General features: G+C 40.3%; 1 protein-coding gene across 1 annotated transcript in view; it reads right to left on the reverse strand.

Annotated features, from left to right (window-relative positions):
• FAM184A (family with sequence similarity 184 member A) overlaps positions 1-26,464 on the reverse strand; it is a 2,724,106-nt gene that overhangs the window by 475,454 nt on the left and 2,222,188 nt on the right. Inside the window, exon 14 of the mRNA XM_044086971.1 lies at positions 22,877-23,061. Coding sequence (XP_043942906.1) covers positions 22,877-23,061 — 185 coding nt within the window. The remainder of the gene's footprint in view (positions 1-22,876; positions 23,062-26,464) is intronic.

Genomic DNA, 26,464 nt, shown 5'->3' on the forward strand with positions numbered 1-26,464 from the left:
GCAACACCACTGGATACTCTTTTTAAGCATAGTCTAAGGACCAGCTTCATCACAGCTGAATGGAAAATGGCCACCATTATTCCCTTGCACAAAGGTGGTGCTTCCACTGACCCTGGTAACTATAGACCTATTAGCCTAACTTGCCTTATGTGCAAGGCCATGGAGCGAATCATCATGGACCTTATCAACAAAGATACTGGTAATCTCCAAACACTTGACCCTACTCAGTTTGGATTTGTCAATGGGAGATCATGTATGTTAAACCTAGTGGACTTCTTTGAAACAGTCACCAAGGCTGTGGACGAGTGGAAATCTGTGCATACAGCCCACCTAGACTTAAAGGCTTTTAACACTAACTCCCACTCAGGCATCATTGACAAACCCACTCAGCTAGGTATCAACCCTTATATCATCAGATGAGTCACTAATTGGCTCACTGATAGAACTCATATAGTCAAAATAGGGGAATCCACCTCCAACAGCAGATCTGTAACCGGTGGTATTCCACAGAGATCAGTCCTGGGACCTCTACTATTTGGAATCTATTTCTCCAAAGTACAAGCAAAAACTAAAGGTCTGTGGCTGACAATGTTTGCTGATGACTGCAAACTAGGAGTGGTCAAAGACTCTCCAAATGATGTCAACATCCTACAAGAGGGTCTTACACAAACAAATGACTGGTGCCAAAGTCATAGGTTCATAGGTTGGTACTAGGCTATCAGCCCTAGGGCCTATACAAGCCTAGCCATAACAATTCTCTGGCTATTTCTTCCCACAATATTTACTTTCCTGGACCCCTGTCTAGCAGGGCGACTGACGTGATCCCTGGGGTGAATTTCCTTTCTCCCATCCAATCGTCAAAGTTCCTCTTGAAGAGGTCCAAAGAGGCACTCTGCTTGACATGTATGGGCAATCTATTCCAGATTCTGGGGAGTCTCTGGGTCAGGAACCTATCCCTCCAGCATGTTTTGTTTATTGTGATGACAAGGTTTAGATCCCTGGAGCATGCAGCTCTGAGGGATTGGGATTTCTTTAAGTGTAGCATGTCCAACAGCTCTGGGTTTGACATGGCTTTGTATGTTAAGCAGAGATCGCCTCTGAGTAGACGATATGCGACAGAGTATAGCTGGAGTTTTTTAAGGCGGTCAGTGTAGGGCATCTGCTTTAGGCCTGTGATTCTTTTAGTGAGGTATTTCTGAGGCCTTTCCAGTTGTTGCAGATGTCTTGAGAGGTACATACCAAATGGGGCGTTGTATTCTATAATGGGTCTAATGAGGGATGAGTACAGTGGGACAATGACCTCCTTTTTTCTGGATGAAAAGCCCTTCGTGATGAGGTGTGCCACATAGAAGGATTTCCTGACTGTTGTGGCGATGTGGTTATCGAAGGTGAGACCACTGTCCACCTGTGTCCCTAAGTCTCTTATCACACTTTCTGTGTTTAGTGTACTGCCACCTATATGGTAATTCATGGATACATGTTTTTTCCCCAAAGGGGATAACAATACATTTCTTGGCATTGAGCTTGAGCCCATGGCTCTGGCACCAAGCATCTGTTTCTGTAAGGCCCTTTTGTAGAGTATCCACATCATTTGGGGATTCAATAATGGCTCCCAGTCATGGCCTTAAACTCAATGCAAAAGAATGTATTATCATCCCTTTCAGTAAGAGCGATATTCCTGCTAACTACCATATCAATAGCAACACCCTAAGTAAGCGCTTAGTGGTGACAGACCTGGGCACACATTATGTTTATGGTTTAAAACTGAAATGGGCCTATATGAAGCAGGATCTGGTGAGTCTTTACCATCTTTAGGTGTTACAACACCACAGCTTTTTTCCAGGATGTTGATGCTTCCCCTCCTTTTAAAATACTGTTAAACAAAACCTTCTTAATAAACACAACAATGTTATGGCAAAAGTGCTAGCAAGGTGACTGGATGAGATTCTGTTGAAAATAATACAGGTGGGGCAAAATGGCATTGTGAAAGAAAGAAGGGCAGAAAAGGAATTACTGGTTTCTAACAGAGATTATGGACAGAGAAAAGCAAAAGGGGAACACAGGCAGGGATTGCATGTTTTAAGCTACAAAAGGTGTTTGACACAACTGGATTTTTGCAGATTGTATTTTCTATGTGACCTTGGTACTCATTGTTTTTGTTTGTTAGTTGGGATATTTTGCAGTCACCCTAATGGACATCAGATGGGTATGACAACCCTGTGTTTCCAAATGTTAGCCAAACATTCCACTTATGCCGTGCTAATGTGCCATAAGAAGGCTGAAACATGCATGTCCACAGCTAGTGGGGTTTGGCTTTATTGGCCTGAATTTGTCCATAACAGACATAAAAACTAAAATGTCATGGACATTCAGAACTACCATATAGCTGAAACACCCGATATCCTTAAGGAGTCATTTGCATATATCCCATGTTACTGCTAATGCAAGAGGTTTCAAGGAATCACACAGTGGAAAATGTAGCTTGGCTAGATTTTTCTTTTAGTTTTTGCTGATTGTTTTTTCTGTGTGACCTTGGCACTCATTGTTTTAGAAGTGGAGATAATGGTAAAGGAGAAGTTTCCAAGGCGCTAAAAGTAGGGAGGGAGACTAGACATGGGTGTCCTTTCTCCTTAGGGCCGCAGATGAAGTGTGGAAAAAGTTAAAACTACTGGAGGGAAGAATAAGAATACAGTCAGTGTTCCCAATGTAAATGGATGACTACATGTTGATGCCAGAGAATGTTGAGATGGCCATAGAGGAAATAATGACAGCTTTAACAAGGTTTGAAGGGGCTTCAGGACTTAGATGCATCCAGAAAAAGACAGTATATCTGAGAGTATATGTTGGAAACAAATCAAGTGACACAATGTGAAAGACTTTTGAGAAGGGGAGAAAGAATGAGAGATAAAATACAGGGGACACTGGAGAGGGTAGGACATAAATCAAGCATACAGCTAGGTAGAATTGATGTGTTTAGAATGACAATTCACTCAGTTATAGTGCATGTACTGGGAAACTTGTCAGTGGACTCAGTTGATACCAAACTTCTAAAATTCAGAAAGATTTGGAAGAGAGGTGTAGATCAATATGTATGCACACCTTTAATAAGCTTTCTAGGGTCTTGCACAAGTGTATAAATACTGAACATGTGCGAGCCTGACTGCCATTTTGTAGTAAGCTGTTGAGATGTAAGCATATATGTCTGTGTAGTCTGTCAGTTAATCAATCAGTTTATAACTTATACTGCTGCTATCCATCCTGATGTGTTTCTGTGTAATAAAGCACAAAACGAACTACCCCGCTTGTTCGTCTTCAATTGTAAAACAAGACGAGTGACATGGTGTCAGAATGGAATCCAGAATCAAGACCAAGAGTTACTCAGTTGATGCTGAAAGAATACAGAGGAATGGATCATCCCTACTGCACATATAAGCAAATTCCAGAGCATGCACAGTCTCAGTGAAGCACAAGAGTGAGTCAGCAAACTCAAAGAATGTGCTTCTACGCAGTTTCATAGTCAACTGTCGTAATTGTGGTGCAAACCATGAACCTAAAAGAGAAAAGTTCTTAGCTTTTGGTCAGCAATGCTACAAATGCAATAAGTGGAATCATTTCAAAAGGTTTTGTAAATCAAATATGGGGCATTTTTTTTATTAAAAGAGAACATTCAAAGAGACAAGTTGATCAGTTAGAAAGCTGTGATCCTACTTTTTATGTTGATGGTGTATCTGTGCTTAATGAAACAGTCCTTGTAGTAGACTTATGGGCAAAGAATGAAGTATTTTGTACTGTTCCGAGAAATGGAAGACCCATAGAGCTCAAAGTTGACACAGGTTCAAAGTGCAATGTTATGCCAGCAGAAACATTTGCTAGAGTATGTGCTGGTGAGAAGCTTGATTTGGCAAAGTGTGCAAAGCTTGCTGCTTAAGGTGGTGAAGAAATTCAAACTGAAGGTTCAGTAGTGCTTTTATGTTACTCTGCTGGGAACAGTTATGACTTGCAATATTACATAGTCAAAAGGCACATACAGTCATTATTAGGCCTCAGAGACAGTTTGAAAATGGGACTAGTTTCATTTAATAAGGAAATTCACTGTGTAAGCTTAAAAGACCACTGTTGTAATTTTGCCCAGACTATTTTCTCCACCTCTGCTGATCTTTTCGAGGACAAAATAGGAAAACTCCCAGTTGTGTACTCCATGAAGTTAGACCCTGAAGTCAGCCCAGTTGTCAGAGAAAGTTCCAGTTGCTATGCAGAACAGAGTCAAGGCTGAGCTAGATAAAATGGTGTGACAAGGTGTGATTTGTCCAGTTGACGGACCAACTGAATGGGTATCTTCCATGGTGGTAGCTCATAAGAAAAGCTCAAATGATACCAGAATATGTATTGATCCAAGAGAGTTGAATAAAGCACTGAAAAGACCTCATTATCCAATGCGTACAGTTGAAGACATCGCTGGTCTTATGCCAACTGCCACTGTTTTTTCTGTTTTGGATGCAAAGAGTTAATTTTGGCAAGTTCTGCTTGATCAAAAATACTCTTTGCTAACCACTTTCAGTAATCCTTTTGGCAGGTACAGATTTTTGAGAATGCCATCTGGGATAAATTCTGCCTGTGAAGTCTTCCAGCATGCGATGGGACAAATTTTTTTCTGGTTATCCGTGTGCTATTATAGTACATGATATTCTAGTAGGAGGTAATGGTGAAGCAGAGCATGACAGAAACCTCAAGAAAATTGTGGAAAGAGCATGTGAAGTGAACATTAAACTGAATGCGCAGAAGTGCAGATTCAGGCTATGAGAAATTACTTATGTTGGTCATTTGTTTACCAGTTCAGGCTTACAACCAGATCCTTCCAAGCAAACAGCAATTCTTGAGATGCCAGCTCTAGACAATATTCAAGCATTACATTTTCTTGGCATGGTTAACTATCTAGGCAAGTTCATTCAAGACTTAAGCCAACTTTTAGCACTGCTCAGAGAGTTGACATGCCAAGATATATCCTGGTCTTGGTTAGAACACCACCAAAGAGCATTTGATGTCCTGAAACAAGAATTGCCAGTCCACCAACTCTCAGATACTATGATGTTCACAAACCAGTTACTCTTTCTTGTGATGCTTCAAAGTTTGGTCTTGGTGCAGTCATTCTTCAAAAGGGTAGACCAGTAGTTTATGCATCCAGAACTCTAACCCAAACTGAGATGCAGTATCCACAGATAGAGAAAGAACTCTTGGCAATTGTGTTTGCATGTTCGACGTTCCATGATTATATTTATGGTAAAACCTATCTAAATCAAAACAGATCACCAATCTCATCACTATTTTGAGAAAGCCTATGCATACAGCGCCTTCCAGATTGCAATGCATGATGTTGAAATTGCAAAAGTATAATTTCAGTCTTGACTACACAAAAGGCAAACTTCTTTATCTTGCTGATACATTGTTCAGATCACCCAGAGATACCACTGAGCTGCATGAAAATGAGAAACTTGATTTTCAAGTCATGGAAATGAGAAATTGTTTTTCCACACATCTTGATGAGCTTAGAAGTCATACATCTTCAGATCCAGTTCTTCAGAAGCTCAACTGCTTTATCTATCAAGGATGGCCATCAACGCAATCTTGCTTACCAAGTAGACCTGCAACCATATTTTTCTTACAGAGATGAGATTTTGTTTGACAATGGTATCATCATAAAAGGTGCAAAAGTGATTGTTCCAAAATCCGTGCAACAAGAGTATATTACCATCTTGCATAGTGGCCACCCAGGAACTGATTCTACCAAAAGAAGGGCAGAGAGGACTAGTATTTTGGCCTTCTATGTCAAAGGATACCAAGAGAGTACTTTCATCTTGTTCTGTATGTAACAATACTAATCCACATCAACAGAAATAACCACTTAAGCTAAACCAGATTCCTGGACTACCTTGGTCAACAGTAGATACAGATGTTTTCGAATGGAATGGTCAACATCACTTGGTGTACGTAGACTCTTATTCAAATTGGTTTGAGATTGACCTACTTCCTAATCTAGTATCCGGTACTGTCATTACTAAGTTGAAGCATCATTTTGCAGTCCATGGTAATCTGCACAAGTTGTTTCTGACAATGGTTGGTACACAGTTTACAAGCCAGCAGTTCAAGAGATTTGCTGAAGAGTGGGACTTTATTCATGTTACGAGTAGCCCTGAGTACCCACAGCCAAATAGTTTGGCAAAACATGCAGTTCAAAGTGCAAAACAATTACTAGAGAAATCGAAATGAGGCAATAGTGATGATTTCTTGAATCTCTTGAATCTCAGAAATGTTCCTCATGATAAACATCTTGGTTCACCTGCACAGAGACTTCTGTCAAGACAAACCAGAACCACAATACTGATTAGTAGTATATTACTGGTTCCATGTGTCAAGAACAACAGATCAGTGAAAGCCCATCTGCTAAAGAAGTGCTTATCCCAGAAGTCCTGTTATGATAAGACCAGCAAACCACTCAATCCATTATGAGAAGGGGAGATAGTGAGGATGCAGATGACAACAGGTTTTGATTGGATTGGAGTCGTGAAGTATATGTCCAAAGCAGAGAACGTACATTGTGGAATTGCAAGGAGCAGAATTTAGGCAGAATCAGAAACATTTGATCCCAGTGTCCGAGCCTGTATTGCAGTATCAGACATGCGAGAAAGACTCTATATCTCAGAGTGAGTTATCCAGTGTTCCAGTTTCAGAGGACTTTGCAATAAATATCTCTGTTCCTGAGGAGAATCCAGAAACTCCTGAAGCAAGCTGTTCACCAAAGACCGTCCCTGTTGCTAAACCCAGTTCTAATTGCTATATCATTAGATCAGGTCACATTTCCAGACCATGTTCCAGATACATGGCAACTTGGACATGAACGTTGTGTTTATTTCTTATAGTCTGTACAATTGCATGTTTCTTTTCAAATGTCATTAAATTGTAGACAATTCATTAAAGAGAGAGGATGTAGATCAATATGTATATATACCTTTAAGAACCTTTCTAGGAGTTTGCACAAGTGTATAAATACTGAGCACGTGCGAGCCTGACTGACATTTTGTAGTAAGCTGTTGAGATGTAAGCATGTATGTCTGTGTAGTCTGTCAGTTAATCAGTTTTATATTTTATACTTCAGCTATCCATCCTGATGTGTTTATGTGTAATAAAGCATATAAACCAAACTACCCCGCCTGTTCGTCTTCAATTGTAAAACAAGGCGAGGCAAAAGTTGATAGAGAAACGGAAATGGAGAAGGCTCTCAAAAATCAAGCTAAGCTGGAGTAGCACAAAAGGAGGTTGGGGACTCCTATACATAATCTCATACTAATGCAAGCCTTAGAATATAACCTACTTAGGTGGATAGAGAAAAAGGAGAGACCAAAAGGAAAGAGAGCAAATAGGATGGTGGGAGAAAACAGAAACAAATGAATGTGAAGGTACTAAAGTGATGGGGCAACATGACATGGGAAAGAAAGAGACATAGAGGAGGGAGGATTTTGAAGAATTTTCACAGGGAATAAACTATTAGAAGTATGGAAGGAAAAGGGGGATAAGACACAGGTGGGAGTTAATGCGGGAAGGGTCAAGAGGACAGACAGTACTCCTGGTATGAATACAGGAAATTGGATTAACACAAAATGAATGGTGGACATACAGCAGACAGAAAGAAAAGTGGCTTGAGAGGGTCTATGTCAGTTCTTTGAATGCTTAAAATTTCGAACGTTACATGGTCGAGACCAAACATTCAAAATTTCAAGTGTTGAAAGATTGACTTTCAACGGCGCTGTACGGTGCAGATAGGGAGAATTTCCCTTCTCTGCAATGAAGTGTGGTCTCAGAGTTGGTATATTTAAGTAGGGGGGCTATGGTGTGTTTTTCTTGTTTCATTTTTTTTTTATTTAATATTTGAACATCCAAATGTCGAACATTTGGTCTTGACCATGTAACATTCGACATTTTGGATGTTCGAATATTTAACATAGACACGCTGGAGAGGAGGGAAGAAGGAGAAATCCAGGAAAAGAAAGGTGAAAAGGGAAATAGGAAAAACAGGGAAAGGTAAAAGCAGAATGATTTATGAAGACCTGGGGGGGGGGGGGCACAAACAAATAGATACGGAATGGATGGGAGAAGGAAGAAGTACGGCAGACCAGAGAAGCTAAATGGCAAAAGATCCATAAAATAACATCAGAGATACAGACCTGCATAGAGTGGGAGATCAGATATTAAGAATGCTGCATAGATGGTATATCACACCAAAAAGATTATGTAATGTAGGAAGGAAAACAGACTCAAGATGTTGGAGATGCATGACAGAATAGGCAGCATAAAACATATAACCTGGAAGTGTACCTCTGCGCAAAAGGTCTGGACAGAGGCTGTGGAAATTTGGAAGAGGATAGAGAAAGAGAGGGAAAAACTCCAGGTGAAGAGGAGGGTTGGCAGGAAAAAGAAATACTAGCAACAGAGGTGAAGAGTGCAATAGCCACAAAGTGGGAAACAGTGCCAGAAAGGGCAGCTGGACCAGAGATTAAGTAGAATTGTAAAGCTGAAGAAAATGACAGGGATGGGAGAAAAAGAAAGGACAGAATGGAAGGAAGTTACGAGTTAATGTTAGTCAAAAGTGGGGATGGGAATGAAATTAACATGTATGGCAATAAGAAGCATGTGAATTATTGGTGAAAAATAAAAAAGTGCACCATGCACACACACACACACACACACACACACATATATATATATATATATATATATATATATATATATATATATCTGTGTGTGTGTGTGTGAACTTTGTAATTTAGAATAATTTCATAGAATTTAAACTGACTTTCACATGTCTGAGCCACTGTAATACAGTATTGTGTAGCTGGAGGTCATAACTGTTAGACAGGCTCAATTTCTTGCCTAAATGATTTGCTTTACTGGTGCACCACAGTAGTGCTAGTCGGCAGCTCTGCTTTGTGAGGAAACACTTGCAGAACTTGAGATAAGCAGTGAGAGTCAAATATGCAGCTCTTTATTAATGCACTTTTCGTCTTTTTCTTAGAGCAGCCAGGACATTGATGCATGTTAATTTTTATTAGATATTACTCTATACTGTTTTATACTAAACACTAGCTGGCTGTTTTCCAGAAGTGGGAAAAAGTGTTCTTAGGAACCTCTGGGGTCTATCTAGTTGTTTAATATGCCTAGTGAGGTACAGCCTGAAGGAAGCATTGTGCTCACAAAACCAATGCTGAAGATAAGGAAACAATGACCTCTATAGAGATGGATAATATCCCCTTGGCAAATTAGTTGCACTAAGCATAAGGAGTTTCTGACTACTGTTGTCACAGGATGATTGAAAGAGCGGAACGTATCAACTCATGAACCAAGATCCCTAACAGCAGCTCCGTAGATTTATCTAAGTAGGCAAAAAACTCCTTCATAAAGTTACCTGCTGTGTCATTGTTAGAGCTAATGCTGCCATGAGGGAATTTTGAAATCTTGTCATAAAACTTGATGAGGTTAGTATATCTGAAAATCTTGTATTTTGAGATATTAAATGCAGGGGTTTTGAAGATTTTGAAAGAGAAAGTTACTAGTTTATGGATCGGCTTAACCAGGAAGGAGATACCATGGAAATAGTTCATATGTTTATAGGTGTTTACTAGGCTAATAACCACGAGGGCCTTTTTAAGCCTAGCCATGCATCCCTAATCTCTAATTCTGATACCCTTGATAAGTGAAAGCATAGGCTTGGGAGATGAACCATTTATAGGTTACCTGTTTGCATCAAAGACATAGGTGCCAAACCAGGGATGAATTTCTGTTTTCCCATCCAGTTGTCCAAGTTGCACTTGAACTGGATTAGGGAAGGACTCTGCTTCACAATAATGGGGAGCCTATTCCATAGACAGGGTAGTCTCTGTGATACATACCTATCTCTCCAGCAGGTCCTGTTTATATCACAAGCAAGGTTTAAGTCTTTAGAACAGATAATTCTGGTAATGTTTGTTTTGTGGATATGCAGGAGGTCCATCAGATTGGGGTCTGACAATGTCCTGTATGCCAGGCATAGATCTCCCCTCAAAAGCCTGTAGAAGACAAAATACAGAGATAGGGCCTTGAGGTGGTCTGCATAGGACATATTACTTATGCCCTGTATTCTTTTAGTGAGGAACCTCTGTGGACATTCCAGTTGTTGGATATGCCTGGATAGGTACATACCAAAGGGGGCATTGTACTCAATGAAAGGTCTGATGAATGCTGAATACAGTGGAACAATGACTTCCTTGGACTTAGATGTGATACCTTTGTTTATAAGTTGCACAACATAGAATGGTTTCCTCACCACTGTAAGATATGTTATGAACAAAGGCTAGATTCCTATCTATATGTGTTCCTAAGTCCCTGACTACTGGGTCAACTCTAAATAGTGTTTTGTCAATATGATAGTTACCAGGGATGGATGACTTCCCAAAGGTTACTATTATGCATTTCTTGGCATTTAGGTTTAGTCCATGACTCTGACACCAGTTGTTTGTCTGTGTCAGCCCCTTCTGGAGAACATGTGTGTCAGTGGGAGATTCAATGACAGCTCCTAATTTGCAATCAGACATTGGCCTTACCTTCTGAGAAGTAAATTCCAAAAAGGAGTGGTCCAAGGACTGGTCCCTGAGGGACGCCACTTGTGACTGGCCTCTTTGTAGAGGTTGACTCCCCAATTCTCCCCAAGTATTTCTTATGTGTACTTTGTCTGGGAGGTCTTTATGGTTTAGGAAGGTTACATGAAAATGCCTCAGTATATGTGGGTCTAAATGTCTGCCTTGAATTGAGTGTGATGGGTGTAGCATGTGTACTACTGACAACCTTACTGACATTAGGAGTAGTTTTACGTGAGAGCTTTGCCTCCAGTGACATTGTGTAAATACATCTCTCACATACCATATCAGTTTGTTTGAGAATTAACTGGTTGTCGGTAAACATGAAGTAATTTCTGCATTGCCTCAGGATGCCCATATCCACCAAGCTGGTAACAGAGATAGTAGGAAAGTTCATATCCATGGTAACAGACCCTTTTTTATTGATTAGACTGTTGGAGTGAGAAAATCAATCACTGTCAGGAGTATCTGGTTTGCAACTATGTAGACAGTGCTTATCACTGCAAACTAGTTGTCTTGTGTGCAACTAGATATTGGAGAAATTTCAATTGTGCTTTTATGGGAAAAATGTCACTCAAGGTGTCTGAGTCTGTATAGAGTACTGCCAAACACTTGAGGGGAAACTAATACGCAGACTCTGAAAATTTAAGGATGAAGTATTTAGGCAGATATTCTGAAGTTAGAAAGAAATCAAGCAGTACTTACTACAAATAAAGAATTGTGCATGAATTGGTTGGATTTGTAGGGGCCAGACTGAGAATGTTATGTCCTCTAGTGGGCTTAACTAACTGACCCAGGGATTATGTTTATAAAATCTAAGAACTTCTGGTCATACAATACATTGTAGGAATGGGCATTCCAGTTTATGGAAGACCATCTGAAGTCTCTTAATTTTAACTGAGCAAATTTAGAAATTTTATATGATTATCGGGAGATATAGAGAGCATCCTTTAACAGGCTATGAGCTGACAACGTATCCTGTTTAGGGTTATCTGGGATTCTATGAGTTATGTTTGAAGGATCACTTTGCTTCTAGGTGCAGTGCTCAAAGAATCATTTTGTCTCAACAAAAATATTTAGAAATATGTGCCATGGGGGGCTAGTCTGCTTAGCTGCTGGTTGTGGTGCTGATGGAGGTGCATTCTTATCTACCGGATGTGGTACTGTGGAACATATAATTGTTTAATATTTACATTCCTTGTTTGCATGGGATGGTTTGCTACTTGTGAATGGTGGTGGTGGTGTGGGGACTTTACTGGCTTAGAATAATGGACAGGAAAATCTTAACCTGTTGGGAGTGAGTAGACTGTAATGGGGCCATCAGTTACTGGGTAGAATGCTGGTGGGTTTACAAAGCCATGCCTGTATATAGGAGCTTGCTTGCTTGGTGTGGTTGGATGGGCCTTAACTGGTAGGTATTTTGAAAGGCTGTAATTGCTATGAATGGCAGAGTTAGGACAGTATAGTTGCTAGATGAAGTAGGAAGGGTTATAACTGTTGGGAGGGGGACCTTAGGTGCTGAGTATGATGTTGAGGGATCATATTTTAGGTTTACAGATACCGATAAGCTTGTATAGGTGTTGTTCTTTAACATGTGTTATCCAAAGGAGAACATGGATGTTCTGAGACCCATTCATGAATACTGCCTGGTGGAGGAGTGAGGATACAGCTTATTGTGCTCTGCAGTGTTGCTATGGGTACAGCTATCATTTGTGTGTCTGGAAGTCTCTGCTGTCTCACCACAGGTGTGCAGCCTGTGTTCTATTGCGTGTGTGTGTGTGTGTGTGTGTGTGTGTGTGTGTGTGTGTGTGTGTGTGTGTGTCTAAGTTTTACAATGGTGGTTTACAACAATGATTTGCTTTTAGTCCTCTGCACTTACTTACCCTGCCCAGAAAACCACAGTGAAAAACTTCTCTAAAGCAAATTTCACACTCCTCAAAACTGAGGTGGAATCCTTCAAAGCCCCCGGGCCTGTGAAAAATATGGCCCAGACCACAGAATCCTTTATAAATGCATTCTATGAACACCTCCAGGAATGCATGGATCATGCAATCCCAAATAAAACCAAGACCCAATCCTCCAAAGGCAGACGTCCTGTCTGGTGGACCCCAGCCATAAACAAACTATAAAATAGGAGGAGGAAGCTACTACATGATAGAGCAAAATCCCAAAAAGGGAAGGCATCTCTGATCAATATTAGCAAAAAACTACGGGCACTCATAAAATCATCTAAGGCCAGCTTCAAGAGAAAAATTGCACAGGACACTAAGGATAATCACAAGGCTTTCTTTAGTTATGTTAGGAACCTGGGTGGGAATTCCCAGATATGCTCAGAATTAGTCCAAAATGACCAAAAATACACCGAACCCACAGACATTGCCAACATCCTAGCTGACAGGTTCAGCGCAAACTCCCCCCCCCACCAAAAGGGCAAATATATATCCCAGCAGAGTGCTGCCCCCCTGACATCTCAGATGCTCAGGTAAGAGCCGCCCTCTCCAAAGCAAAACACATCATCAATGGGACCAGACGGTGTCCCGGGCTGCATCCTACATGAACTCCAAGAAGAGCTAAACCCAAACATAAAACTACTGTTCAATCTCAGCCTTACTACAGGATATGTACCCAAAGCGTGGCGTACAGCAACAGTGGTCCCTCTCCACAAAGGTGGTGCCTCAACGGATCCTGGAAACTATCACCCCATAAGCCTGACTAGCTTGGTCTGCAAAGCTATGGAAAGGATCATCATGGACCTCATAAATAAAGATATTGGGGACCTACAGACACTGGATCCTACCCAGTTCGGCTTTGTTAAGGGCAGATCCTGCCTCTTAAACCTGGTCGATTTCTTTGAAACAGTCACCAAGGCCATTGACGAGGGGAAGGTGGTCCACACAGCCTACCTGGACCTCGCAAAAGCCTTCGATACAATACCCCATTTGGGCATTATAGATAAGCTCACCAGCTTAAATATAAACCCCTATGTCACTAGATGGGTTGCAAACTGGCTCAAGGACAGAACCCACATGGTTAGAATTGCTGGAGCCATGTCAGACTCCAAACCAGTTACAAGTGGCATCCCACAAGGCTCAGTCCTGGGACCTCTCTTGTTCGGTTAATATTTCTCGGAGGTACAGGCCAATACGGAAGGACTGTGGCTGACCAAGTTCGCAGATGACTGCAAACTGATGCCATAATCGACTCTCCAGCCGACACAAGCATCCTCCAAAAGGGCCTCATAGAAACAGACAACTGGTTCCAGAGCCATGGCCTCAAGCTAAATGCCAAAAAGTGTATAGTCATCCCCTTTGGCAAAAACAAAATGCCCACAAATTACCACATAGGTGGTAATCCATTAAGTACAGAAGAAGTAATTAGGGACCTGGGGACCCAAGTTGATAGCAATCTCTCATTTGACAACCACGTGGCCAAAGTGGTTAGAAAAACATTTTATATAGCTCACCTAATCATGAAGGGATTCCCATCTAGATCAGGGGAGGTCATTGTGCCTCTTTACTCATCCCTCATCAGGCCCATAATTGAGTACAATGCCCCTTTTGGGATATACCTTACCAGACACCTGCAGCAACTGGAAAGACCCCAAAAGTACCTCACCAAGAGGATCAAAGGGCTCAAACAGATGCCATATGCTGCCCGGTTAAAGAAACTCCAGCTCTACTCAGTGGCATACCACCTGCTCAGAGGCGATCTGTGCCTGACGTATAAAGCAATGTCCAACCTGGAATTAATGGACATGCTGCACCTCAGAAAATCCAAATCCCATCGAGCCACGCGCTCGAGAGACTTGAACCTCAGCCCTGAAATAAATAGGACATGCTGGAGGGACAGATTCATAACCCAGAGGCTCCCTTCACTCTGGAATAAAATCCCAGTCCAGGTTAGGCAGAGTCCCTCATTGACTCTCTTCAAGATGAATCTTGATGAGTGGATGGGAGATCGTAGGTTTACCCCTGGTATCACTTCTGGGTCACTGTTAGACAGAGGCACAGTATACTAACTTCGAAAAAGGGCAGAGCAAAATTAATTTAAAATGGGTGGCGAAAGCCAAACACACTCTGGCTAGGCTTATAAATGCCGTAGGGCAGATAGCCTAGTATGAACCTATGAACCTTTGGTGAATTCCACAGGTGATGGCACAGTATTTTATGACAGATGTTAGGTGTCAATGTGGGATTTATGGCATACTGTTAATGCTGGACTTGCAAATTTTTTGTAGCTAGCACTCTGTAACTGTTTGGTACAATACTGATTTAAGGCATTCCTACTTTGCTGTGTTAACTTTTTCCTCTGCTACTGCACTTTGCAGATAAATATACACAAGCTGCAAATGCCACTTTGGTAAAAGAATGCAGGGACTGAATGTACTGACAATAGATCTTGTATAATTTATTATGTACTAGGATTACTGTTTGCTGTGTGCATGGTGTTTTTACACTGAGTCTTCATAGGTGCTTTTGAACTTAATTTGTCTTCAGGCTCAGATAATTAAGGAATGAACATGCTGCAACAGCCAAGCCTGTGTCTGGGCACTTCATCAGGCCTGGGATTATGCTTAGCCCAAAGGGACTGTGTAGGCAGTTCAGTATGGACATCAGATTTACTGCTGCTGCTCATGCCTGTCCTCAGACAGGTCCAGAGATATTTTATGGATGTTACATGAGCTTGGTTCAGGACTTTCATATAAATTCCCTAATAGAAAGTTGTGGTACATGGGGTCAAGCCTAACTAATCTCTGCAGATGTGCAGATAACTAGGCTGGACCACTGATTCCATATTACAGCTGCTAATGCAACTTTTGGAATACAGACCTAGGGTCTAAGGAGATGCAAAGGAAGATATCAGTAGTGGCAGGTACTTTCCATCATAGAAGACTCATCTCACCAGTATTACCCTGCTGCTGAATCTCACGACTCACGAACCTGTATTATTTTAGTGAAATACATGCTGACATGTTGGCCAGACATTGCTGACACACTGCCCTGTACCTTATCTATGAACCAGCTATGAGTTTGAGTTTGAAGGATTTGTGCTGGAGAATTTTATTCTGGCTATATCTATTGCCCTTTCATGTAGATATACTGCATTGTTAAGAATCCTTTTATGTGCATACTGACCACTGCTATCTCTTTCTGCATGACATTACTGAATGCGAACATCTGACTGCCATATGTTAAACAATACTGCATATTTGTTTAAATTGTTCATTACACGCCCAGCTTTAGTCTAATGCTACTACCAAGTTACGCTCTAAAGTGTTGATCTATAGCTGACTACTTTTTCCTGTGTGATGCAAGGCTACTACTTCTCTGGGCTACAGAGTTACACCGTTTACTTTGTTAACTTCATTGCTTCTCATGGTTTGCCCTTTATGATATTCACTAATTACTTGTTTTCTGTCTGTTCCTTTTCTACCTCTTTTTATTTTTTATTTCACATTATTTATTTTGTCTACACTTTGCTGTGTACGGTATATTGCATAAGCCAGTAGTGTGATTCCGCTAACAACATATGCATAGGGATTCAGAAAGAACCCCAGAACTCTTGTTAAGGGATGTGGTAAAAAGGTCCTGTTTCTGTGATGTGGTGCCATCGTATTCAGTAACACAATAGCCACAATAAGGAAAGAGTCCATCACCGGCTAATTTGCATTGTACCAAATCCCCATTAACTATCTTGACTGCAGATTAGTACTTTCCTGCAGTAGTTAACAGTGCAGAGTGATATATCATATTAGCACAAGCACCCCACTCGTTCACTCTGTCACACATTCAAACACACACACCTATCCTTGTGTTGTCACAATGTCCCAAATGTCTCCATTTTTCCGCCCTGTTAAATCTCTCAGTCATTAATGTCAAACATCAAAGTTTCATCCTTCAGTAAATGCATGTAGTACAAAAGCTGTTATACTAGTGACTTTCTCAGTTTGTAGGAAGAATAATTAAAAGCCGTCACTGACTGTGTGTCATTGTCCAGATTTCTTGCAGTACAAGGTTGTGAGATATGCTTTATGTTCCCTGTCGCTCTCCCTCATAACTGACAAACTGCTGTGGGCACTGAATAACTTATCAGTTAGTGCACTAGGTTAATGCTGATATTTCCTGTGGTAGGGTAACAGGGTTCAAAGCTTTTCCCTCCCTTTGTAGTTTACCTTTTTCAGGCCTTATATATTTTTTGTCTAGTGGTGATAAAGAGGACTAATATCCTCTGTGGGAGGTGGGAGAGTAAAGGGTTGGAATCTTTTTTTAGTGCCTTGCATGCATGATACATATAGTATTTTTGGTGTCTAGTATTTTCTTTTCCATTATTTTATTTTAAATTAAATGCCTTTAAGGCACACTATATAGACTACACCTGGTGTCTAGAATTCCCCCCGACCCATATCTTCAGAGTTAACCATGGCGCCTAGAGTTTTCTCCCTACCCATGTCTTGTATTAGTGCCATTAAGGCACAGTAGTGAAGAGTTCTCCCTGGCGACATTTAGCCCCCCAGAACCATGTCTTCAAAGATATTCCCTGGTGGCTAGTGTTCCCTCTTGACACAATGATGCAAGCTTTTCTTATGAGTCTAAGGGTGTTTGGAAGTCTGACAGCCACTCCAACCCACTCAGCTGGGTCCATGTTCAGCTACCAAATATGAAAAACCATGAACCATGAAATAAAAAAAAGCAAAAGAGCAACAGGGACAATCAAAAGCAATGTCAAAAAAGATATGTCAAATGGCCATTGTTGGCCAACAACCAGGAAGTAATGCAATGCATAAGGTAAGTGAAGGGAAACCTTTTCAATTTGCCCTATCCCACACTATAATGCGATCTCGGAATTGGTATATATAGTTAGGGGGGTGTGGGGGTGCAGCTCCCACCTTGGTTGGTTGTGTGTGACATGTTGGCTAACTATGGCGATTCAGTGTTTTATTTTTCAATGTTGCCGTTGTTTGACATTTGTGAATTTCTTTGTTTTATTTTCACTGTTGTGTGGTCAGGATTTTTAGTGATCAGTAGCCGAACATAGACCCCACTCAGCCATACACACATACACACATTCATTAAATAGCATGACTGCCAAATCATACACCAATGCACTGTACGAGCATGTACACAAATGCATGGACCTTGCCATACCAAAAAGAACTAAGATGCTCTTCTTCTTCAAAAAAAAGGAAGCCAATCTGGTGGTCCCCAGCCATCAATAAACTCTACAACAGAAGGAAGAAACTGTTGCAGAAAAAAATGAAGTCACAAGACTGGAAATCCTCCCTTATCAGTCTCAACAAAAAGCTGAGATCCCTTATCAAATCCTCTAAAGCTAGCTATAAAGGCAGAATTGCGGCTGACACCAAAAACAACCACAAAGCCTTCTATAGCTATATCAAAAACCTCAAAGGCAATACCCAGATTTGCTCTGAGTCATTGCACAATGGCACCTACTATACTGAACCAACAGATATAGCCAACATACTGGCCGACAGATTCAGTGCCATCTTTAACCCTCCCCCCAAGGGCCCTATTACAATACCAGATGAAAGCCTGGTACTCACCATTTCTGTGGCACACATAAAAGCTGCACTGTCCAAAGCCAAGAATACAGCATCCATGGGACCTGTTAATATCCCTGGCTGCATCCTACATGAGCTACACCCACATCTGTGTGCTCTGTTCAATCACAGCCTTACCTCAGCTATGGAGCACATCATCATAGACCTGCTTAACTAAGATATAGGCAATCTCCAAACTCTTGACCCCACACAGTTTGGCTTTGTTAAGAGGAGATCCTGCCTGCTGAACCTGGTTGACTTCTTCGAGGCAGTCACCAAGGCTGTGGACAAGGGTAAGGCAGTGCATACAGCCTACCTTGACCTGGCCAAGGCCTTTGATACCATTCCCCACTCAGGTATCATTGATAAACTCACCAAACTAGGCATCAATCCTTACATCATTAGGTGGGTTACAAATTGGCTCATAGACAGAACCCACAGAGTGAAAGTTGCAGATTTTAAGTCAGACTGTTGATCAGTCACGAGTGGAGTCCCACATGGCTTGGTCCTGGGCTCGCTCCTGTTTTGTCTACTTCTCAGAAGTCCAGAACAACACAGAAGGGCTCTGGCTGACCAAGTTCACTGATGACTGCAACCTAGGAGTCATTATCAACTCCCAAGTGATGCAGACATCCTACAAAAGGGCCTCTCTGAGACAAATGACTGGTGTCAGAACCATGGCCTGAAGCTTAACGCCAAAAAATGCGTTATCATCCCCTTTGGAAAAAAACCTCAGTTCCCACGAATTACCATATTGATGGGAGCCCACTGAACACTGAAGGGGTCATAAGAGATCTGGGCACCCGGGTCGACAGCCACCTCACCTTCAACCACCACATTACCACTGTGGTCAGAAAGTCCTCCTACATGGCACATCTTATAACCAAAGGTTTCGCATCCAGGAAGAAAGATGTCATCATTCCTCTCTACTCATCCCTCATTAGACTAATCATCGAACATAATGCCCCATTTGGCATGTACCTGACCAGACACCTACAACAGCTGGAGAGGCCACAAAGATACCTCACAAAAATTATCCTAGGCCTTAAACACATTTCCTACATGAACAGACTCGAGAAACTTCAGCTGTTCTCAGTCTGTTATCATCTACTTAGAGGTGATCTCTGCTTGACTTACAAAGCCATGTCCGACCCAGCCCTACTTTAAATGCTACACCTAAAAAAATCCCAATCCCCCTGCGCCACACGCTCCAGAGATCACGACCTCATTACCACAATTAACAGAACATGCTGGAGGGACAGGTTCATCTCCCAAAGACTGCCCACACTCTGGAATAAGCTTCCCATTCATGTCAAGCAGAGCACCTCACTGGCCCTCTTCAAGAGGAATCTTGATGCGTGGATGGGTAACAGAAAGTTCACTCCAGGGATCATTCCAGTTGCACTACTGGATACGGGCACTGTGAAATAACATCGGGTGGCACGGTACCTGGGCAATTTTTCTTTTTTTTTTTTCGGCTAGGCTTGTAAAGACTCTAGGGCCGTTAGCCTAGTACACACCTATGAGCCTATACATACATAACCATACACACAGCCCCTTTCCCATTCAAGTGCACTCATGAACACATTCTCCCCTTCAGCTATTCATACAAACACACAAGCACACACATATCAAACCTACCTGCTCTCACTAATCCTCCCTACTGTGACCCCGCAGGCAGACACACGCACACACACACACACACACACACAAACACACACACACACACACACACACACACACACACACACACACACATACAGTCACACATGCAGATACACACTCACACATACTTTCACACAGGCAGCCCTTCACATACACAAAAGCACTCAGCCCCTAACTTTACCTGACTGCTACACTCCTCAGAACTTACATTTAAAACCATTGGTGAACACACATTTTTTGGCTGTGTTCATTATCGTGAGCAGCCTTGAAAATTTACACAGTCCAAATAATTCTCATAAATTGCTTGGCTGCGTAAATGCCTTACCATAGGAAGTTCCTGGGAAGTGCACATGACTAATTAAAATGTGCCTCTCTCCTATTATACCTCATTAGCATCTAACTTGGTGCTGAGCGAGCATAAGGTGGTGCTGCATGTCTTCGTGAAAAGCACTATGGTAGGGGTGTCTGTGAATACATACAAGTTTCCGTGAGGTATACACTTCATAGGTACCTTGGAGTAACTTTTCTGAATTTGGGCCATGGTGTTATATTCTGTGCTGTGCCATATTTTTCCTGACTAAACTTTGGATAGTACCATGTGGCTGGTTTTCAGCTCCCCATTTTTTTTTTAATTTCACCCTTTTGCACTGTCCCACATTTGTACACTGAGCAGCTATGTACAACTTTCTGGAACAGTGCAGGGATTACAAAATACCATTACAAATGTTATGGAGTCCTACTCAATCACAGTTGATCAAAAGTGAACATAGGAAATAATTCTTCCAAAACTCAATATGTAATTATCAACCCAAAAGATATTAAGGCTATTCAAATAAACTGGCAAGTAACATCCGCCATATGGGTCACAACCCTCATGTAAAACTACAGACCAGACAGATTTCTGATCATGGCAACCTAAATGATTTTCTGGTTATGCCTGGCTGTTTAATCAATTACACACTCATACGTTCAGGCATTTCCATTTGACTTTATGTGGTTGTTGGTAGCAATAGTCTCTTACAAAGACATGCATAGTAATGGTACTGTTTTCCTGTACTATTAAACTACTCTATATGGCCATATACAAACTATCTGCTTTCTTAGTTGGCACATCATGTGGAGGAACTTTTAATGCAATAGCTGTACAACATGTAGATCAGTAGTAAACTGATATTTACATTTTTTGTCATGCAGCTCCTATCTTATAAGTGGAATGGTACCCTCCAGGACAGATGATACTGGGGAATATCAGTTGTTTCTAGGACAAAAAAGTCATCCATATGGAACATCAGACATGTCTGTGACAACAAGTGGTCAAATATCCCACACCTCCAACTACTTTGCTTACCTTGTGAATCAATTTCATGAGCTGAGATCATCCAAATGTGATGCTTAAAATATGATACAAGACAATGATAACACGGGTTCCTATTAAAACCCTGAAAGCTTAAAATAGCGAATGACCCAAAGGTCGGAAATGCTGGATCTCAATCTGCTTTTTGTGAGATCGCAGTACAGTGAGGATTGGAATATTTCCCCTTTCCTCACTGTAGTGCGATCTCAGAGTTGGTATATATATATATATATATATATATATATATATATATATATATATATATATATATATATATTTAGCGAGGGGTGTGTGTGTGTGTGTGTGTGTGTGGGGTGCAACCCCCACAATAGCGTGTTTGAGGTTCTGCATTTTCGACCTTTAGGTCGTTCGCATTTTTGGATTTTCGTTTATGTAATATACACCCAATAACATAAATATTAGGTCTGCATTGTACTTTACGAATACTTGTCACATTTGTACTGATTAACAATTTGATCCTATACACAAAATTCAGACACAGAATTAATAATTTGCATTAAACAGCTGCTGTCAGTTCTGAAATTTTGGCAAAAACATTATTGCAACACATTGATGATTCATTTTAGGTTCACAACTGAATTCTTTTTCTTTTCTTTTGAGACTTTTGTATTACAGGTTTTGAAGTGTAGAAGTAATAAATAGATCAAGTTGAAGTTTAAACTTGAACTATAGCAGCCAAGTCAAGAACTTGTGTTTAACAATGCAATTTCAGGTTTATTCTGTTAACAGTGCTGGCTGGCACTTCCTCGTCTTTACTGTACCTCATAAGCTGTCATTGTTAAAATCAAGACCAAATAAATTTTAATAGTACTGAAATTATTTTATGATTACACAGCAAAATTGGCTTCTCAAAAGCACTGAACGTGTTTACTACCATTGTGCAAGATACAGAGATATAAGAAAACTGCATTCAAAATCTGTTATACAATACAGCATAACAAACAGGCTTGTAATGCTGTTGCATGCTCATAAGCCTAAGCGAAACGTGTACAAATATTTTTTCAGGGCACATCATAAATCTGAAAGCAGTCACACTTCATCTTCTTTCTAGAACAGTTTTCCTATTCTGAAATATAATTTCATGGTTCATGTGCCCTAAGGTTCCCTTGTTCAGACGAGCCAGTATATTTTTGCTGTCCTTATTCATAAGGTGAGGTCATATGAAGGGTACTCTCCAGATTCGGATCACAAATATTAAAACAAAAATGCTGACCTAGTGCTAAAATTTTTAGATACAAACATTTGACTTTCATCAGTTCCACCATTTTTTATTTCACACAGCCATATTTATCCTTAACCTTTTGACTGTATTAACTGTGAGAATTTGTTACACGTTTGAAAGATAGTATTAATTTACATAGTAAAAGTGATTTCAATGAGATAAAAATGCCTACAATTTCACACTGGCACACTTGTATGTTGTAGGTGCTCAGTTCTGGCATTCATATTGGCATTTATGATTGGTTATAAATGTCATCTTATCTGAAATTTGATACCTAAGTAGTCCAATAAGAAAAGCTTTCAAAGAACAAATGCATAAGAACATATATTAGCAAGAAGTAACACTTGGTGAAAGAGTTCACTCAATATTATTTAATTACTAGAACACTTGTATACCTGATATGCTGGTTGGTTTCACTGCGCACTTTAAGAATTTCCTTTCCTTTAAATTCTAATTCCTTTGCCAGAGTGTTATTTCCATCCTGCAGAGAAAGCAGTTTTTTCTCAAGTTCATTAATATGGTTTTCACGTTTTCCCAGTTCATCTTGCAGATCTGATATTCTATGTTGTAGCTCCTTCTCCTAAAAATGATATTCAACTTTATGTCAACGGATCAGCAAATTATGAAAAACACAGATAACATGAGCTCCAGTTTTACATGAACAATATGTTAAAAAAAAAAGTTTCACCATGAACTACTCGAATGCTAGCAGTAGTTACAGTGCCATTTACAAACAGAGCTGTACCAGACACATGCATTATGATGCTGACCATGTTTAGTTAGCTATTGCTTTTCAACTGTGCACATTTCCAAAATTTCAGCTCCACAGCCAGTCTTAACAAAGTGTGACTACTTATTTCCTGTGTTACTCCACTTGTCTCATTTCCTTTATTTTCCCAAATTCCGATATCAGTTGTGGACCACTGATTATTCTTGCCCACCATTTGTATTGCCCTTCTCTCAAAATCTGCACAGCCATCCCTTTTCCTACTAAAATATATTAGCGCATTTATATCTATGAGCAAGCTATTCCTTCATAATCAAAATAAAACATTTATGACCACATGGCAATAGTGATTAAGATGAACTTCAATGTTCACTGTTTGTTTACTAATGATACAGCAGATTTATTTGTCGACAGGAGATTTGATACTTAATTTTTCTCTAAAACCAAGTTACAAGACATCAAAATGGAGCTGAACTAATATGGCGGTATAGTTACATGGTACAGTAGTTGGAACACTAACAATATTTCAAGCAGATTCAAAAGGTGAGTGAAGCCTACAGCAACTGAAAATAGGAAGGAAGGAATAGATATGGCTGTAGGCCAGAGACATTGATGAAATGGAGGTAGTCCTTGTTATATTATGTTGATGAACATCCTCGGACCTGGTCGAGTTAAATCATATATCATGCAACTTTACATATGTACAGCATTTGTCATCTGTATACTTGTCAATGACTTCACATTTGTCTATGTTATCTGATGATAAACTATTCTTTCACTCTATAAATATTGGAAAAACTGCTCACTTTCACTGTCATGTCATGTGGATTTACTTTATTTTATTATTGTATTAGTAAAGTACCTTGTTATGTAAAATCAACTGATTGTTGCTCTTTGAACCCGGGTCATGACTAATAAGGGTTGAGAGACCAGTTTACCCACTCAGTCAACAAACAGTAATAAAATAAAATAAAATATATGACAAGTCTAAGGTCATACAAACCAGAAGAAGAGGGAAAAAAATGTAGGAAAACGCAACACTTGGTTTCTTGCTCTACTCCCAGACAAGCCACCATAACAGGACACCAAGAATCATTTTGATGTTTTGAGTGTCAGTCACCTATCTGGAAATAAACAGTAGTGCTCTTGATTTTGTAGAACATTTAGGGAATAGACTTGCCTGCACCCACATCTTCTTGGTAGCCTAAATGCCATGGAGCAACACCCAGCCTTTTTTTTCAATTTTTCATTACTAGTTCCGTAAATTCATCTAGTATCCTATTGGTCTAACCAATTACGCCCATCCGTAAATGTTGACTCTCCATATCTTTGATCATCTAGTGTACTACTTTTGATTCATTTTCCTATAACTGAGTCTTATCCTTCATATCCTTATTTACAGAGCCTATACAACCAGCCTCTTCTGTCCCAGAACCCCATATTTATCATACACTTCCTTCCAGGTTACTATACCCTCAGGGCTCCATAGCTGATGCCAATATTTCAGGTAAGACTCAATTCTTGACAATGCCAAAACATACATATTTGCTCCTAATCAAACTTTCTTGCTCAATTGGAAATTAAGACTATGACTTGTTTCCACTATAAGGTATTTCACTGGATGCATGTATTTTTCAAAAAACACATGCCACCTAGTGTGGCTCTAAGTGACTACCTCCCCTGCATGTAAAAACGTCTATCTTCATCAGAAGAAGAATGGGTACTGGCCTCATTAGCCATATGTATGAGCCTCTTATAAGCAGGCACTGCAGTCCTTTTTGCCAAACAAGAGAAGATTAGTCTTTCATAATGTATTTCAGGAAATATGAACCCCTCAAATGTGGGCACAGCTTCAAATATTACATGTAATACAAGCAGGAGAAAGTTCTGTATTAAAGTTTTCATAATTTGTTTCAAGGGATATAAGCCCATAAAAGCAGATGCAGCCTCTCATATTACATGTAATACAAAACAGGCTAATAAAGTCTGGTGACAGTTTTGTAAAAGCAGGCATTTTCAATGATCAAACTGTAAAAAACTCTACAAACCACTGTATTAGATGGACTTGATGAAGCTAAGGCAAAAGTGTTTTGTTAAATATAGTTCTATAGTAGTAACTCATGACGTGTTGTCATTTTTTGTTTGTTAAAAATAAAAATAAAAACCTTTTAACCAAGAATGAGGTTCAACAGGCTGCTGAGTTGCTAAACCCTCATGGGTCCTTCAGGAATATTCAAACAATGGATTAACCTTTAAGATTTGGGATTAACTCCTTGTTTTTCCATCTCCAATATTTTCCTCCAATCAGCTCTCCTGGACCTTTCAACCATAGTCTGTAACTGCCTTTAAATAACTGACCCGTTGAACGTAATGTATTAGAACAAGAACACTGGTACATCTACCTTCTTAAACTACTTGAAGCTTCAACAAGGTCACACCCTTTCAATACCTCTAACATTAACACTTCTTTCATAGTGCAGGGTTCTTTTATAGTTAATACTCTGCCCATTTGCAACAAAGACTAATTATCAAAAGATTTCATTGTTTCCCCTACTCCAGCTCCATCATGAAGTCCTCTGCTGCACAGGAAGAGAAGCCTTCCCATGCCTTGTGACATTTGAGATCTCATTACCAGACTCCTACTAGGGTTGCTACCCCTCCATTTTTTTCCGGATTATCCGGAAATCAAACTGATTCTCCGGTAGTCCAGAAAACACTGTAAAACGTCGGTATTCTGTTTCAAAAAAGGAAACAGACTACCGGAGTTTGTAAATCGGCTGGTTTACTATGCTTTTTTTACAGAAAAGTATAGTAAATCAGCTGAAAACAGGCAGCAGCATGGAAAAAGAGGGAGTTCCCTGCCATGTGATATCATCGTGACAACACAAAAATGGGCGGAATATGGGCGGGAGAGGGGGTTGGTGGGTGGGGTTACTGGTGATGTAAGGGGTGTGGGCTTTACTCCAGTTTTAGCCACAACGAAAGGTGGCAACCCCAGCTCCTACTAAAGTAACACAATGGCTCTTTAATATCATATGATCCTCAGCCTAGGAAAATGGGGACTTCTAACTAATCTCTGCAATCATCTCATTAACATTTCACAGATTTATGCCTTTTTTATAACAAAGTTAGACTCAGAGTTGTGCAAATAAAGAAAAAGGAGTTAGTTCAAGAGTATTTACACTCAAAATGAAAAGGTAAGTCACAGTCACATATTTACAGACCTTCAAAGCCACTCATAACATTTAGAGGTTAT

Source organism: Protopterus annectens, chromosome 1.part1, assembly GCF_019279795.1.
Source record: "Protopterus annectens isolate FY-2018-M chromosome 1.part1, PAN1.0, whole genome shotgun sequence".
NCBI lineage: Eukaryota > Metazoa > Chordata > Ceratodontiformes > Protopteridae > Protopterus > Protopterus annectens.